Here is a 17,349-nt window from a genome sequence, read left to right as displayed (position 1 = left end):
ACCTGGGCAATATACAACATATATTTGAAGAAAGTATAATTGTTGTACATGGAAATAATGGTACGGTAGTAGTAAGAAATTCTTGATAGGATTCACAGTTTCTCTGGTTATGCTGGTTTGTGATGACAACTACTGTACAGTATATAATAAATGTTCATTTTTTTTGGTTCAGCAATAAATGTGAATTCTTCTTCATTGAAAATAAATAAGACATCCCCTGAAAATAAGACGTAGTACATCTTTGGGAGCAAAAATTAATGTCTTATTTTCAGGGAAATGGGGTATTGATCTTACGATCCCAATGGTGGGATTCAATTTTTTTTACTACCAGATCTGTGGGCGTGGCTTGATGCGCATGGCTTGGTGGGCGTGGCAAGAGAAAGATACTGTAAAACCTCCATTCCCTCCCCACTCTGAAACAGGGTTGTTTCAGGCAATTAGAACACAGGCCCTTATGATTTTTCTTAGTGGCACCTCTACTTACGAACATAATTTGTTCCGTGACCAGGTTCTTAAGTACAAAAGTTTGTAAGAAGAAGCGATTTTTCCCATAGGAATCAATGTAAAAGTAAATAATGAATACGACTGGGGAAACCACAGGGAGGGTGGAGGCCCTGTTTCCTCCCAGGAGATTCCCAGAGAGGCCCCACAGAGGCTTCTCCCCACCTTTTCCGGCCATGTTTGCTCCCAAGAGATTCCCAGAGAGGCCTCACGGAGGCTTCTCCCCACCTTTTCCGGCCATGTTTGCTCCCAGGAGATTCCCAGAGAGGCCCCACAGAGGCTTCTCTCCACCTTTTCCGGCCATGTTTGCTCCCAGGAGATTCCCAAAGAGGCCCCACAGAGGCTTCTCCCCACCTTTTCCGGCCCTATTTGCTCCCAGGAGATTCCCAGAGAGGCCCCACGGAGGCTTCTCCCCACCTTTTCCAGTTACAGTTTTGGGGGCTCAGGTTTGTAAGTAGAAAATGGTTCTTGAGAAGAGGCAAAAAAAATCTTGAGCACCCGGTTCTTATCTAGAAAAGTTCATAAGTAGAGGCGTTCTTAGGTAGAGGTACCACTGTAGATGTCTTTCTGATTTGAAGTGGCCAGTGTGATAGCACTCCATGTTGTCTTAATCTGGTGAGCGTTTGGCCCGATGAATCTAAGAAGAAAGATTTGGTCCCTGGTCCTTTCTCCCAGGCAGACGGGATTCGAGTGCCAAGAAACGGTCGGAAAGGAAAAGCCGTTGCAGATGTCACTCGCTAACTCCGCTCCTCAAAATGACATCACGATACAGGAGTCATCGGCACCGATGACAAGGCGGCTTTTAATGTCTGCTGCTAATTGCCTTTCATACTTCATTGTCCTCTCTTGTGTAACATCTGCCTTGCCAAAATGACGGGGGGGTGCTTTCCTGTCCATCACCCGTTTGCCATTCAACGCCTCGCTCCTGTTTCCCTGGGATGTGAGAACGGCTCGTTCTCTTTGTTCCAAGAACAGAATTTTAGACATTCTCAACCACGGAAAGCCTTTTCTGACTTTTAACAGTCCTGCGGTAAACGACGGAGCTTCTTTGATGAAAGGTTAAAATGTAAAGCCATTGGGCCCAAAGTTGGCGAAGAGATGACAGGGGGCTGCCGGAATCTGTCACATCTTTCACGATTGTCATTCAGCCTTTGCTGATCAGGTAAATCCTGGATGTTTTCTGCACCTGAGATATTAATCTTTTTTTCACCGTCCATTTGTGTGGGAGTTTGCTGTCCGCCCAGGCTTTGCTCTGGACATACGGTTTCCTTCTGTTCGCGGGTTTGAAAGAAGCCCTTGTACTCTGGGTCTTTCCGACAGTGACACAAGAGGAGGGATTGTCTCTCCCCCCTCCAACCCCGAAAGATAAGGGACATCAGAGGCCCACAGCAGCTGAAAGGCCATTAGGAGAAGTTAAGAGACGTGTTAAGAGCATATTTCAATATCCCGAGATATCAAACAATGCGGGACAGTTGTCTGGCTCAGGACATGTTACACTATAAAAAAAGCCCTCTCTCCTTTTTTATTATTATAATATTTTTTAAAAAACGGGACTGTTATTCCACCATGGAAGTGACACTGCTGAATGTTGTGATCAGGTTGTTAATGGGTTTTAGCATAGGTCAGGGAACATATACGATTTCACCAGGATTTTTTTACCATCTCCCCATCTTAGACAAAAAGTAGGACTGATTGTCCATTTTTGGTTTTTTTGGTCTGCTTGTCAAAAGACTAAATAATTAATTAAAGGGGTGGCCACTCTGGTTTCTCCAACTTGGAAGGCACCCAATAATGCATTTAGGCAGGCTTCCCCCCCTTTTTTTTTAAAGAAACACAACTTCTTAGTTGTTTTCTTGAGAAAAGTTGACTGTTCTATTCAGTGAAGGGCCATGGTTACCTTTCCCTACTGGATCAGTCCCGGAGAAAGGCACAGGCGTGCGGCGGTGGACATACGCACCCACGCACGAGAATTTGCCTCTGTACATGTGTGCAAGCAAAGAAATTAGCGAAAATTGCCGAAATCTCACGAGAGGACTTTCACACACGTGAGATTTTGGATATTTTTGCTAGTTTCTTTACCCTTTTTTACTTATTTCTGCCAATTTCTGCCTATTTGTTTGCTTTCATGCATGGATAGAAGCAAAGAAAGGCCAAACATCACAAATTTTCACCGATTTGTGCCAATTTTCATAGATTTTGCTGTTTTTCACTTATTTCTGCCGATTTCGGCCGATTTCTTTGCTTCCCTGCATGAGCAGAAGCAAAGAAAAGCCGAAAATAACAAATTTTCACTGATTTGTGCCGATTTTTACCAATTTTGCTGTTTTTTGCTTATTTCTGCCGATTTCTGCCGATTTCTTTGCTTCTATGCATGCGCAGAAGCAAAGAAAGATCGAAACTCACAAATTTTCACCGATTTGTACTGATTTTCACTGATTTTGCCATTTTTTGCTTATTTCTGCCAATTTCTGCCGATTTCCGCCAATTTCTTTGCTGCCATGCATGCGCAGAAGCAAAAAAAAGGGCGGAAATCACAAATTTTTGCCGATTTTCACTGATTTTGCTGTTTTTCACCGTTTTTCGCCAATTTCTTTGTTTCCGCGCATGTGCAGAAAATCAACAAAAAATCACCTATTTTCACTTATTTCTTTGCTTCCGCACATGCACAGAAGTAATTTTTTGCATGGGGTGCATGTGAGTGTGGCGGGGATTTATTTATTTATTTATTTATTATTTAGATTTGTATGCCGCCCCTCTCCGCGAACTCGGGGCGGCTCACAACAAACAATATAAACAATCGTACAAATCCAAATAAATTCAATAAATTTAAGTATTTAAAATAGTTTTAAAAAGAACCCCACTGTATTAACAAGCACACACACAAACATACCATACATAAATTGTACGTGGGCGGGGGAGGTGTTTCAGTTCCCCCATGCCTGACGACAAAGGTGGGTTTTGAGAGCTTTACGGAAGGCAGGGAGAGTTGTGCAAACATTGCAATTTTCACTAACGGATCGGGTGATCCCAGGCATACCAGGGGCTGCCCAATGCTGGTTCCATTACTGCCCAGTTCTCACTCTTATTTATTGAGTTCAGTTACCTATAAAAAAGGAACTTATGAAATAATCACCCTTTATAGTTCAGTCCCTGGATATGTAAGGCAGCCAGTTCTTCTTCTTTTTTTTTATGCTTTTTATTCCATTCACCAACACTATATGTCTAACTATAGTGTAAGATTAGCAAGAGACAGATGGAAAAAAAATTCTATACTTTTATTAAAGGGCATATTTAGAGCTATTACGAGGTTGGAGGAGTGGCTTGACTGGATCATATTCTTGGACACCACAATAACACAATAGCACACAAGAGATTTAAACTTAATATTAACCGCTCCAAACTTGACTGTAAAAAATATGACTTCAGTAACCAAGTTGTCGAAGGGTGGAACTCATTACCGACTCCATAGTGTCATCCCCAAACCCCCAAAACTTTACCCTTAGATTATCCACGGTTGACCTATCCAGATTCCTAAGAGGTCAGTAAGGGGCGAGTACAAGTGCACTAGAGTGCCTTCCGTCCCCTGTCCTATTGCTCTCCTATATCTCCTATACCTTCCTTCTATTCCTATATCTCTTCTTCTATTCTTTCATTGATATGTTCTATTACTATACCTTCTTTTCTATTCTTTCTTAAATATATTTTACTATGAGTATCTCCTCCATAACCTTCATCATGTATTTTACTATGTGTGTGTGTGTGTGTGTGTGTGTGTATGTGTGTGTGTGTATATATATATATATATATATATATATATATATATATATATATACAGTATATATATATATATATATATATATATATATATATATATATATATGCACACACACACTAAAACTCTCATTGTGTATTGGACAAAACAAACAAACAAACAAACAAACAAACAAACAAACAAACTATTGGTCTCAGCTCTGCTCTCCTTTCTTAGATATATTTTACTATGAGTATCTCCTCTATAACCTTCATCATGTATTTTACTATGTGTATATAAATATATATAGCCACTAAAACCCTCATTGTGTATTGGACAAAATAAATAAATAAAAATAAATAAAATAAAATGTTTTAGAAATTTTAGAAAATCTGCTTTTGACAAAACCGGTCAACCCCGCTTCGCCCCAAAGATTCATAAGGTACCACAAAATAAACAGGCTAGAGTACAAGAGGTGGCACACCTCCAACAACTCTACCTAAAACAAACCCTGTAGAATAGAATAAGTGCCTTCTTTTGTACCCTTAAAGTAGATCCACCTATTGGCTCTGCTTGGGCAGCCAGTTCTCTAGGCCTGTGAATCAGGCTGATTCCTGGAATGAAGGTCCATATAAATTTGGCGTTTGTGGGGTACATTATCAATCACTTTTCTGTTTCCTGCCAGGACTGGCTCTGGCAATTTCCTTTCCCAGTCTCCAGTAAGTCTGTTTCATATCTCAATGCCTGGCTGTAAATAGCAACTACTTGGGATGAGTTGGTATCATCACCTTTCAGGACCGAGGTTTTTTGTTTGTTTTTAAACGTTGATTTATGCCAGAGCGTGGCATGTTCTGTTCTTTCTTTTTTTTGCAAACAAAATAACATGCATGGGTCAATGCTCTAAGCTTCCAGTTTAGAGGATGTTGTGGCTAGCTCTGGCCCAGCTCCTGCTCCAAGGACTGTGGATGTGGGGGAGACATCCACATGCTGCAGGCCTGTTTTGCCCCCGATGGAATCTGATGATGAAGGCTCCTCTGCCCAAGAAGACATGAGTGACAGGGAGGAGGAGAGTGTGGCAGACAGCTCAGAAGGAGATCAATTATCTAGCTCCTCCTTGGATTCAGAACAAGAGTTAATAATACAGCCACGCATGCGGAGAGCGATGCATAGGCAACAACAACTGAGAGATTATTATCAAAGAAAATGAGGCCACCTGTGGTTGGGTGGGGCTGTGGTCATTAGTGAGGCTGCCTGTGGGTTTGGCCATTGTGGAGGATTATCTGATCATTGTGTTTCGTGACTGCCTTGCTGACTTTGACCTTTTGTGTGCTGATTTTTCCTCGCTTTGAAACTAAACCAGAGCAAAGTGTGTTTCCCTTTGTGAAAGAAGAAGGACTGTGAATTGCCTCACAGCTGCAAGCTAAGTATCACAGGACTGATAAGGGACTTGTATAAATTACCAGTTTGTTTGGAGACGAGTGCTCTTTGCTATACCAAAAGAGGGCTTGGTTTAAGTGAATTTTCATTATAAAGAACATTGTTTTGAATTTTCAAACGTGTGTGTGTCTGAAATTTGTACCTGTGAATTTTTGGGAGGATTCTACCAGAGAGCTCGACAGAACAGAAGAAATGGAAGGAGGATCTAAAAAGCAAATATCAACCAAGTGTGTCCCTCCGACAATTTGCACTTCTCCGGTAGTGTAAACATTAAATCAAGTATCACCAATCTTATTAAAATGTTTTCTCGCATGTGTGGATGATGCGCAAGCTACATTTCTGGTGCTGGGCTGACTGGTTGTTACAGTGTTCTGCCGGGCTCTCTGATAGGAGCCTCCCGAAAATTCAAGGATACAAATTTCAGACACACACACGTTTGAAAATTCAAAACAATGTTCTTTATCACAAAATTCAAAATAAACTAAGCACTCTTTTTGTATTGCAAAGAGCACTCTTCCCAAAACAACCTGGTAATCTGTACAATGTCCCTTAAGCAGTCATTAAGTACTTAGCTAGCAGCTGTGAAGAAACTTCACACCCCTTCTTCTTCCAACGAAGTGAGACACACACACATGTTGCTCTGCTTTGGTTTCAAAGGCGTGAAAAAACAACAAAGTCCAGAAAACAGCAAAACACAATTCCTGAAGAACTGTGATCAGATACTCTTCCACAACGGCCAAACCCACACGCTGCTATTTATAGCAGCAGCCCTAATTACTGGAGCCCCACCCAAACACAGGTGGCCTCTCTTATCTCCTGTAATATGTCCTTACTTGGTCTCTTCTACGCATAATTCTGCGCTTATGTGGGTCCAAGACGTCTTCATCCGAATCAATAGAAGATAATGGAGATTGACTGCCTGGGCTGTGTGCCAAGCCCCCCTCTTCCAAGTCACTCCCACCTTCTTCTTCGTCCGAGGAAACTAAACTCTGAACTGACTCTATCGGCAATAACACAGGCCTATGACATTTTGAAGTTTCCCCTGCATCCACCTCCACATTCCCTGGGGCAGGAGCTGGGCCAGAGCTAACCACAACAGGAGGATATACTCATAGTAAAATATATCTAAGAAAGAATAGAAGATAAGTTATAGGAATAGAACATATCAATGAAAGAATAGAAGAAGAGATATAGGAATAGAAGAAAGATATAGGAGAGCAATAGGACAGGGGACGGAAGGCACTCTAGTGCACTTGTACTCGCCCCTTACTGACCTCTTAGGAATCTGGATAGGTCAACCGTGGATAATCTAAGGGTAAAGTGTTGGGGGTTTGGGGACGTTTGACTTTCAACTCATCCTCACTGAAGATAAGCCTGGTTTTCTAATTGAAGTTCCTGTCTCTTTAGCTTTTACCCACCCAGCTAAATATTCTCAGTGCCCTGCCCATCATGATGCTTCAACCCGCATAGTGGTAGAAAAACCATGCACTCATCCACATTGTTCAAGAGTTTCTCTGCATAAAATGGTGCGTGGATCAGGGTTTCTCATGCAGGAGAAGACTTTGGTACAGGCAGGAAACTGGCTGCTTGCTTTCAAAAACCCGAACTATAGGAAGTTTTGAATATTATGTATCATATGCAGATTGTGAAAAATGGGGCAAGAAGGAATAAGATTGCTTATGCCATGAATTGCTGATTATTGAAGTAGAATGGAAAGAAAGAAAGAAGGAAAGAAAGAAAGAAGAAGGAAGGGAAGAAGGAAGGGAAGAAGGAAGGAAGGAAGAATATGTATATGTATTTATGTACATTCGGATGGATGGATGGACAGAGGAAGGAAGGAAGCAGGGAAGGAAGGAAGGAGGAAGAAGAAAGAAAGAAAGAAAGAAAGAAAGAAGAAGGAAGGAAGGAAAGAAGGAAGGAAGAAGAAAGAAGGAAGGAAGGAAGGAAGGAAAGAAGAAGGAAGGAAGGAAGAATATGTATATGTATTTATGTACATTCGGATGGATGGATGGACAGAGGAAGGAAGGAAGCAGGGAAGGAAGGAAGAAGGAAGGAAGAAGAAAGAAAGAAAGAAAGAAAGAAAGAAGAAGGAAGGAAGGAAGGAAGGAAGGAAGAAGAAAGAAGGAAGGAAGGAAAGAAGAAGGAAGGAAGGAAGAATATGTATATGTATTTATGTACATTCGGATGGATGGATGGACAGAGGAAGGAAGGAAGCAGGGAAGGAAGGAGGAAGGAAGAAGAAAGAAAGAAAGAAGAAGGAAGGAAGGAAAGAAGGAAGGAAGGAAGGAAGAAGAAAGAAGGAAGGAAGGAAGGAAAGAAGAAGGAAGGAAGGAAGAATATGTATATGTATTTATGTACATTCGGATGGATGGATGGACAGAGGAAGGAAGGAAGCAGGGAAGGAAGGAGGAAGGAAGAAGAAAGAAAGAAAGAAAGAAAGAAAGAAGAAGGAAGGAAGGAAAGAAGGAAGGAAGGAAGGAAGGAAGAAGAAAGAAGGAAGGAAGGAAGGAAAGAAGAAGGAAGGAAGGAAGAATATGTATATGTATTTATGTACATTCGGATGGATGGATGGACAGAGGAAGGAAGGAAGCAGGGAAGGAAGGAAGAAGGAAGGAAGAAGAAAGAAAGAAAGAAAGAAGAAGGAAGGAAGGAAGGAAGGAAAGAAGGAAGGAAGGAAGAAGAAAGAAGGAAGGAAGGAAGGAAAGAAGAAGGAAGGAAGGAAGAATATGTATATGTATTTATGTACATTCGGATGGATGGATGGACAGAGGAAGGAAGGAAGCAGGGAAGGAAGGAAGAAGGAAGGAAGAAGAAAGAAAGAAAGAAAGAAGAAGGAAGGAAGGAAAGAAGGAAGGAAGGAAGGAAGGAAGCAGGCAAGGAAGGAAGGAAGAAGAAAGAAAGAAAAAAAGAAAGAAAGAAGAAGGAAGGAAGGAAAGAAGGAAGGAAGGAAGAAGAAAGAAAGAAGGAAGGAAGGAAAGAGGAAGGAAGGAAGAATATGTGTATGTATTTATGTACATTCGGATGGATGGATGGATGGACAGGGTAAGGAAGGAAGGAAAGAAAGAAGGACGGAAGGAAGGAAATAAGGAAGGGTGAGGGAGGGAGGGAGGGAAGAAGGAAGGAAGGAAGGAAATACACTCATCTTAAATACGTTAACTGGAAAAATGACCTTTTTTAAATTGAAAAACTTTTTTAACCCCCGAAACCTATATTTCTTTGTTTTATTAGGCATTTTGTCCTGCATAAATTAACCAACCTGAAGTTCCTGGATTCTCGAAAAGTCAGCCACAAAGAACGTGAAGAAGCGATGGTGAGGGGAGCCTTTATGAAAGTGGTGAAGCCCCTGGATAGTGAGGTAAAAGCGACTCAAAATGTCATCCATGTGAATAGTGACTCATGGGGTTTATTTGTTTTGGAAAAAACAGCTGACTGGAGACAACTTGGTTTCAAATTTTTTTGCCCAGCTTTGTTCCTCAGCTGAAAATAAAGCTAGACATCAAGAATGAATGTCAACGTTTTTTATTCAACTGGCTAAAATTAGCATTCACTTTTTCAACTGCTTTGTTCTTTTGATATTGTTGCGTGTGGCCATTTAAGGAATCAGCAAGAATTTGCGGTGTCCGTGGGGCAGGGAATCAATTCGGTACATCCATTTATTACTTTTACTTTGTACCCAAATCAACATTCACCCTGTATGCATTGGCCTTAATAACATTTATCCCCTTATTTTGATCACCTTTAATCTACCGAGTCCTGTTGATTTTAACAGGTTAGTTCTCACTTTCCAAGCATCGGAAATGACATTGAAAATCGCTTTAAAAATAATTTGCTGGGTGAAGTCCAGATACCATTTTTTCTCAGGTTTAATTTTATTATTTTTTATTTTTCTGCTATGCTGATTTGTGTTGCCTCTTAATCTCCTTTTCAGAATTGGGAAAACTTTGAGAGCAGGGCAGGATGAGGTCTTTGCTGGAGGAAGAACTTGGCAAAAATTCTTCTTTTTGCTCATTTACTCATTCTTGGATTTAGTAGTGATAGAGCTGTGATGGCAAACCTACGGCATGGGTGCCACAGGTGGCATGCGAAGCCATATCTGTTGGCACATGAGACATTGCCCTAGCAGAGCTCCAACATGCATGTTTGTGCCGGCCAGCTGATTTTTGGCTCTGGGAGGATGTTTTTGGCTTCCATAGAGTCTCTGACGGGGCGGGGAGAGCATTTTTGCCTCTGGAGCCTGGGGAGGTTGAAAAACGGGCCTACCAGGCCCACTCGAAGTTGGGAAATGGGCTGTTTTAGGCCTCCAGAAGGCCTCCAGGGGGCGGGCGACATTTTTGCCATCCCCGGGCACTGAATTATGGGTGTAGGCACTCGCACATGTGTGATAGCACACACACACACATTCGGCACCCGAGGAAAAGAAGGTTCACCACCACTGCCTTAGCTCATCTCCAACGTGCATGTGAGTGCTGGCAGCTGATTTTTGGCTCACACAGAAGCTCTGGGAGGGCGTTTTTGGCTTCCAGAGAGCCTCCAGGGGGATGGGGAGGGTGTTTTTACCCTTGCTTGGCTGCAGGGAAGCCTTTGGAACCTGAGGAGGGTGAAACAAGAGCCTACTGGGCCCACCAGAGGTCGGGATACAGGCCAGAGGGCCTCTGGGGAGTGGGGGGAAGCTGTTTTTGTCCTCCGCAGGCATTGAATTATGGGTGTGGGCACTGTTATATATTTCGTAAACTACTCAAGACTCACTTATACCGCCAGGCATGGGGGAGTTGAGACACCTTTCCCCCAGGCTTTTTTATACTTTGTTTTATGTTCGGTATGAATGTGATGTTTGTTTTTTTAAATAATGATAGGGTTTTATATGTTTTTTAATATTAGATTTGTTCCACTGCTATATTGTTTTTATTACTGTTGTGAGCTGCCCCGAGTCTTCAGAGAGGGGCGGCATACAAATCAAATCAAGTCAAGTCAAGTCAAGTCAAATCAAATCTAAATATTTTATTGATTGTATAATATAAAACACACACACAACATATAACAAGTGCACAGTGATTGTGCCCACCCACCAGACAAACATTCGTACCCCACCACCAATCGGGGGTGTTTATTGTATAAACCATTTTAACCCAAGAGCAAAATATCTATTTACATATTATAAAGTGATTCCAACTTGTTTCTTGTAGCTTGGTCTCAGATTCTACTCGCCAATATATCGTCTTATCTTGTCCCATCGTCCCATCAGTTGTCGCAAATCAGTTTCATTAACCAAATTCATCCTTTTGTCCATAATCTCAAATTGAATGTGGTCCACCATGTACCGGTACCAATTTTGCATTGTCCATTTTGTCGCATCCTTCCAACACAGAATTATTACCGCCTGAGCACTTTCTATCGCTGCTTGTTTTATTTCTCTGAATTCTCCCATCTCATTACTTTTAACTAATAACTGCCATTTCCTTAGTTATTATCCATCATATATTTAACATCCTATTAATATCCTCTTGCACTTTTTGCCAAAAATTCTGCACTATCGGTCATTCCCAAAACATATGCATAAACACTCCTTTATCTTGGCACCCATGCCAACAAATACCTTTAACATTCTGCTGAAAGTATGCAAGTTGAACGGGTGTGTAATACCACTTATGTAATATTTTCCTTCTCATTTCCCTGACTCTTGTATTCTTAGTTTTCCTTATATTCTCTAGTATATTTTTCATCTCTTGCGCCTCTACGTGTATCTCATTTTGCCACCATTTAGTCAATCCTTGGATCACATCCCCGAACAGCTAGACACAAGATCCATCCTGATGGTTGTGTGATAAAAATCCAGAACCTTGGCAACTGACCCATGTTTACCATGATTGTAGTGTTCCGTGGTTGTGTGATTGCCTTTTTGCGCCCATCTGCCAAGCAAAGCTATGAGGAAGCCAGATTAAATTTAACAATCATGTTCCTAGCTTAACAAGGGCAGTGATTCACATAACAATGGCGGCAAGGAAGGTCGTAAAATGGGACTCACATGACGCAATTGCCATTGTCTCCCTTACAACATACATTTGGGGCTCAATTATGTTCATCAGTTGAGGACCACCTGTAAGAAGAGGCAAGGAGAAAATTAATCCTCATTTCTATCAATATTTTAATAGTTCTTATTAGATAATTGGGCTCACACTTTACTAATGTCTTAAGATATTCTGACCCTCACAATAAGTCTTCGGAGAGGGGCGGCATACAAATCTAAGTAATAAATAAATAAATAAATAAATAAATAAATAAATAAATAAATAAATAAGAGAAATTGTTTGCTTTTAGCAAATGACTTATTCCATTCCTAAATCTTGCGACATGCAGATATTATAGCACTATCTACTTTTTTTTTGGTAATGATAGCAAATTATAACTACTATATTTTTATAACAGTGGGTATCATCCCCCAATGTACTAATATCACCATATTTTAAATCTGAATACCATATTTGAAAGTTATCAATCCGGTTGACACGTAAGCTCTTTTAAAGGGATTTTAATCAAGGGGGAAAAAAGTGAGTTTAAGGACAACTTCTAATTTATAGCCTTTTCCTTTCAATCCACTGTCAGAGAAGATTTTCAAAACTCACTGGGTAATCTGAGGTTTTGTGCCTTTCCCCAATCATTCCATTCCATGTTGCAAACAATATAATTTCTGAATTAGTTATCTGCTAAACCTTTCTCTAAAATATGTATTTATTTCTCCAATCCTTTTAGCGCTCAGTTCCAATATAATGGTTTGGATCAGCTTTTCTTAAACTGCTCGCTGTGGAATGGCTAAGTCTTAGCTAATAAATTACCTTTTTTAAGCATTTTAGGTATCACGAGCAAATGGCTCTTTGCGTTCAGTAGAATTATTATTATTATGCTCTATTATATGTTGTCCGTCTATTGGTTTATGCAAGATAGTCTGGGGTTGACTTGAATCTGTTAAAATGAATTTATTGCATAAATTCTGCACGTGCAAATCCTTTGTTCGTACCACACTTGAACTTGTTGCTAGGATGACTACAAGTATTCTAAGGATTATCATTACCACAGTGGAGAGTCTAAGGTTAAAGTTATGGGGGTTTGAGGATGTAACAACAGAGTCAGGTAGAGCATTCCAGGCTATGAGTTGCTGAAGTTGTATTTTCTGCAGTCTGTTGCTGAAGTCGTATTTTCTGCAATCAAGTTTGGAGCAGTTTACCTTGAGCTTATTTATTTATTTATTTATTTAATTTATTGGATTTGTATGCCGCCCCTCTCCGTGGACTCGGGGCGGCTAACAATACTGATTAAAAACAGCATGTAACAATCCAATACTAAAACAACTAAAAACCCTTATTATAAAACCAAAACATACATACAAACATACCATGCGTAAATTGTAGAAGCCTAGGGGGAAAGAATATCTCAGTTCCCCCATGCCTGATGGCAGAGGTGGGTTTCAAGGAGCTTACGAAAGGCAAAGAGGGTGGGGGCTATTCTAATCTCTGGGGGGAGTTGGTTCCAGAGGGCCGGGGCTGCCACAGAGAAGGCTCTTCCCCTGGGTCCCACCAAACAACATTGTTTAGTTGATGGGACTCGGAGAAGGCCCACTCTGTGGGACCTAACTGGTTGCTGGGATTTGTGCGGCAGAAGGCGGTCCCAGAGATAATCTGGCCACTCAATTCAAAAAGGATTCCGAGGGGCTAACAATAGTCATAAATACAACAGCAATAAAAGACAGTGATAACATCAACAGTGCAATATATCTATTGTTTGCCCGTGTATTATTGAGGTTGAAGCTGAAGAAGTAATTGACCAAATAGGAGGTTGTAGCAGACAATTTTGGGTACTATACTTAGGTCAGACCATAGACGGCATAGTTCAAGGTTGTCCAAGCCCAAAATCTCAAGCCTGGTGGCATAAGGCATTCTATGGCAAGCAAAGGAGTGGAGTCTTCTTCTTGTGAAATACCTCTGGACCCGCTCAACTGTGTGTGTATAAGTCAGTGTTTCGCAACCTTGGCAACCTGAAGAGATTTGGACTTCAACTCCCAGAATTCCCCAGCCAGTGAATGGTGGCTGGGGAATTCTGGGAGTTGAAGTCCAGATCTCTTCAAGTTGCCAAGGTTGGGAAACACTGGTATAAGTGCACCAGTTTGCCTACCATCCCTGTCCCACTGTCCCCATTTATTTGTGCTTATTTCCTGTGCTCATGTCCATGTTTACACTTATACTTGTTAGCTTGTACATGTTTGACTAAATAAATTTATACTAATACCAATACCAGGATATAGAGCCGACGCAATGGTTAGAGTGCAGCACTGCAGGCAACTTCAGCTAACTGCTAGCTGTAGTTCAGCAGTTCAGATCTCACCACCGTCTCAAGGTTGACTCAGCCTTCTTTCCGAGGTGGGCGAACTGAGGACCCAGATTGTTGGAGGTATATAAGTCTAAATGCTATTGCTATTGCTAATAGTAATTCATTCTATCTATCTATCTATCTATCTATCTATCTATCTATCTATCTATCTATCTATCTATCTATCTATCTATCTATCTATCTAATCTCTCTCTCTATATCTATCTATCTATCTATCTATCTAATCTCTCTCTCTCTCTCTATCTATCTATCTAATCTCTCTCTCTCTCTCTCTATCTATCTATCTATCTATCTATCTAATCTCTCTCTCTCTATCTATCTATCTATCTATCTAATCTCTCTCTATCTATCTATCTATCTATCTATCTATCTATCTATCTATCTATCTATCTAATCTATCTCTCTCTACCTATCTATCTATCTATCTATCTATCTATCTATCTAATCTCTCTCTCTCTATCTCTCTCTCTCTCTATCTATCTATCTACCTACCTACCTACCTACCTACCTACCTGTCTATCATTTGTATTTATATGCCACTCACTCCAAAAAGGACTCCGAGCGACTAACAATAGTCATAAATACAACAGCAATAAAATACAGTAGTAACATCAACAGTGCAATAAAATCTATAATGCCCTAAAAAACCCATGCATACTTACAGTCAATCCTAATTCCAGGCCTGCCAGAGGGGAGCCTCAGGGGAATCCCAGCAGCGCAAAAACGGGCGCTACGGTTGGCAAAAGGGGTGAGTTTTGGGCTTGCACGCATTAATCGCTTTTCCATTGATTCCTATGGGAAACATTGTTTTGTCTTACAAACTTTTCACCTTATATACCTCATCCCGGAACCAATTAAGTTTGTAAGATGAGGTATCACTTTATTAATTCTGCTGGTGTGCTGCTGGTAGGATTTCAATACTATCAGTGAATTCCATTTCTCCCTGACCACATTCTTACACCTTAATCAATTTCATTGTTGAAACATGACTTTATGGGTTTTTTTAAAAAGTGTATTACTTTATGCTGCTCTATGACCCCAATAACGATTGATTGATTAATTGATTGGTTGGTGTTGTTTACCCATGCTCCTCATTAGATTCATATTCATATTCAAGCCTAGGTATAAAAATGTACATATCTACATATAGAAATGTGGGCGTTGAGAGGAACTTGTGAGTTTTGGTCCACAAATAATTATCAGAGGAGAAATGAAGTTTTCTTGAAAACATTAATTGGCTAGACACGGAACTGTGCTTTTTTTTTTGAACTCCACGCTGCCTTCTGTCTATTTTCGCGAAGTGTCTAAATTTAAGTCTAATTTTATGGTGCTACTTTGGCATCCGAGAACATGTTCAGAAGGGGTGGGGGACCGAGAGCACCTTAACCCTCTCTAGAAGCAACATGAAGAATGAGACACCAGGCAGAATATTTCCCTCCAACGGGCTTATGTTTACTTAATGTTTACGCCAACTCAGGAAGCTCAAACTGCCCAAGGAGCTGCTGATCCGGTTCTACAGAGGAATCAATGAGTCTGTCATCCAGTGTTCCCTCTAATTTTTTTGGGGGGTGGGCGGAAAAGTATAGTGTCTGAGCGGCAGTCCCTTCGGGACTGGGCGGCACAGAAATATTAAACAAACAAACAAACAAACAAACAAACAAACAAACAAACAAACAAATAAAAAACCCACCCTGTTTTGCCTCAGAGAATTTCAAAATAAAATACTGTACTGTGTGTCTATAACAGTGAGCTCATAATAGGGCAACTCTATCAATATCAAAATGCCACTTAAATAGTTGAGCTAGTTTCAAACTAGATTTTGATTTTCTTTCTCTCTTCCTTCCTCCCATTCTTTTTCTTTCTCTTTTCCTTCCTCTCTTTTTTCTATCTGTTTCTCTCTCTTCCTCTCTTCCTCTCTCTCTCCTTCCCTCTAACTCTTTCCCTCTCGGCTTCTGGGCAGGTTTGGAAAACTCTGAGTTGATGATGGTTTTTAAGTGAGCGATTGCTCACTGCTCAGCTTAGAGGGAACTATGCTGTCATCTGCACCTCTGTAACTGTCTGGTTCGGTGCTGCAACCCAACAAGACCGACACAGACTTCGGAGGAGAATCAGAACTGCAGAAAAAACAATGGCTGCCAACCTGCCTTCCATCGAGGACTTATTTATTTACTAATTGGATTTGTATACTGCCCCTCTCCGCAGACTCGGGGCGGCTAACAACAGCAATAAAACAGCATATAATAATAATCCAACATTAAAACAGTTAAAAACCCTTATTATAAAACCAAACATACGTACAGACATACCATGTATAAAATTGTAAAGGCCTGGGGGGAAAGAATATCTCAATTCCCCCATGCCTGGCGGCAGAGGTGGGTTTTAAGCAGCTTATGAAAGGCAAGGAGGGTGGGGGCAATTCTAATCTCTGGGGGGAGTTGGTTCCAGAGGGCCGGGGCCACCACAGAGAAGGCTCTTCCCCTGGGTCCTGCCAAGCGACATTGTTTAGTTGGCGGGACCCGGAGAAGACCCACTCTGTGGGACCTAACTGGTCACTGGGATTCGTGCAGCAGAAGGCGGTCCCTGAGATAATCTGGTCCGGTGCCATGAAGGGCTTTATAGGTCATAACCAACTGAAACAGAAACTGATCGGCAACCAATGTAGACTGCGGAGTGTTGGTGTAACATGGGCATATTTGGAAAAGCCCATGATAGCTCTCGCAGCTGCATTCTGCATGATCTGAAGTTTCCGAAAGCTTTTCAAAGGTAGCCCCATGTAGAGAGTGTTACAGTAGTCGAGCCTCGAGGTGATGAGTGCATGAGTGTACTTGTATACTGCATGAGTCAAAAAGTGGGCAGTGAAAATATTTACTGACCCCTCGCACCCTGGACATAAATTATTTCAACCCCTACCCTCAAAACATTGCTATAGAGCACTGCACACCAAGACAACTAGACACAACAACAGTTGTTCCCCGAACGCCATCACTCTACTAAACAAATAATTCCCTAAACACTGTCAAACTTTTTGCTAAGTCTGCACTTCTGTTTCTACTAGTTTTTTCTCATCATTCCTATCATCCTTTTCCTCCCACTTATAACTGTATGACTGTAACTTGTCGCTTGTATCCTAAGATTTTTATTAATAGTGATTGTTTCCTCGTTGCTCATTTGACCCCTATGACAATCATTAAGTGCTGTACCACATGATTCTTGACAAATGTATATTTTCTTTTATGTACACCGAGAGCATCTGCACCAAAGACAAATCCCTTGTGTGTCCA

At 41.1% G+C, this 17,349-nt stretch overlaps 1 protein-coding gene across 1 annotated transcript in view; it reads left to right on the top strand.

The window, feature by feature from the left end:
• LRMDA (leucine rich melanocyte differentiation associated) overlaps window positions 1-17,349 on the top strand; it is a 936,663-nt gene that overhangs the window by 545,516 nt on the left and 373,798 nt on the right. Inside the window, exon 5 of the mRNA XM_070752013.1 lies at window positions 8,918-9,044. Within this exon, the coding sequence (XP_070608114.1) occupies window positions 8,918-9,044 (127 nt within the window). The remainder of the gene's footprint in view (window positions 1-8,917; window positions 9,045-17,349) is intronic.

This window comes from Erythrolamprus reginae, chromosome 5, assembly GCF_031021105.1.
Source record: "Erythrolamprus reginae isolate rEryReg1 chromosome 5, rEryReg1.hap1, whole genome shotgun sequence".
Taxonomy (NCBI): Eukaryota; Metazoa; Chordata; class Lepidosauria; order Squamata; family Dipsadidae; genus Erythrolamprus; species Erythrolamprus reginae.
The sequence above is the reverse complement of the archived record's forward strand: the minus strand, read 5'-3'. Positions and strand labels throughout refer to the sequence as shown.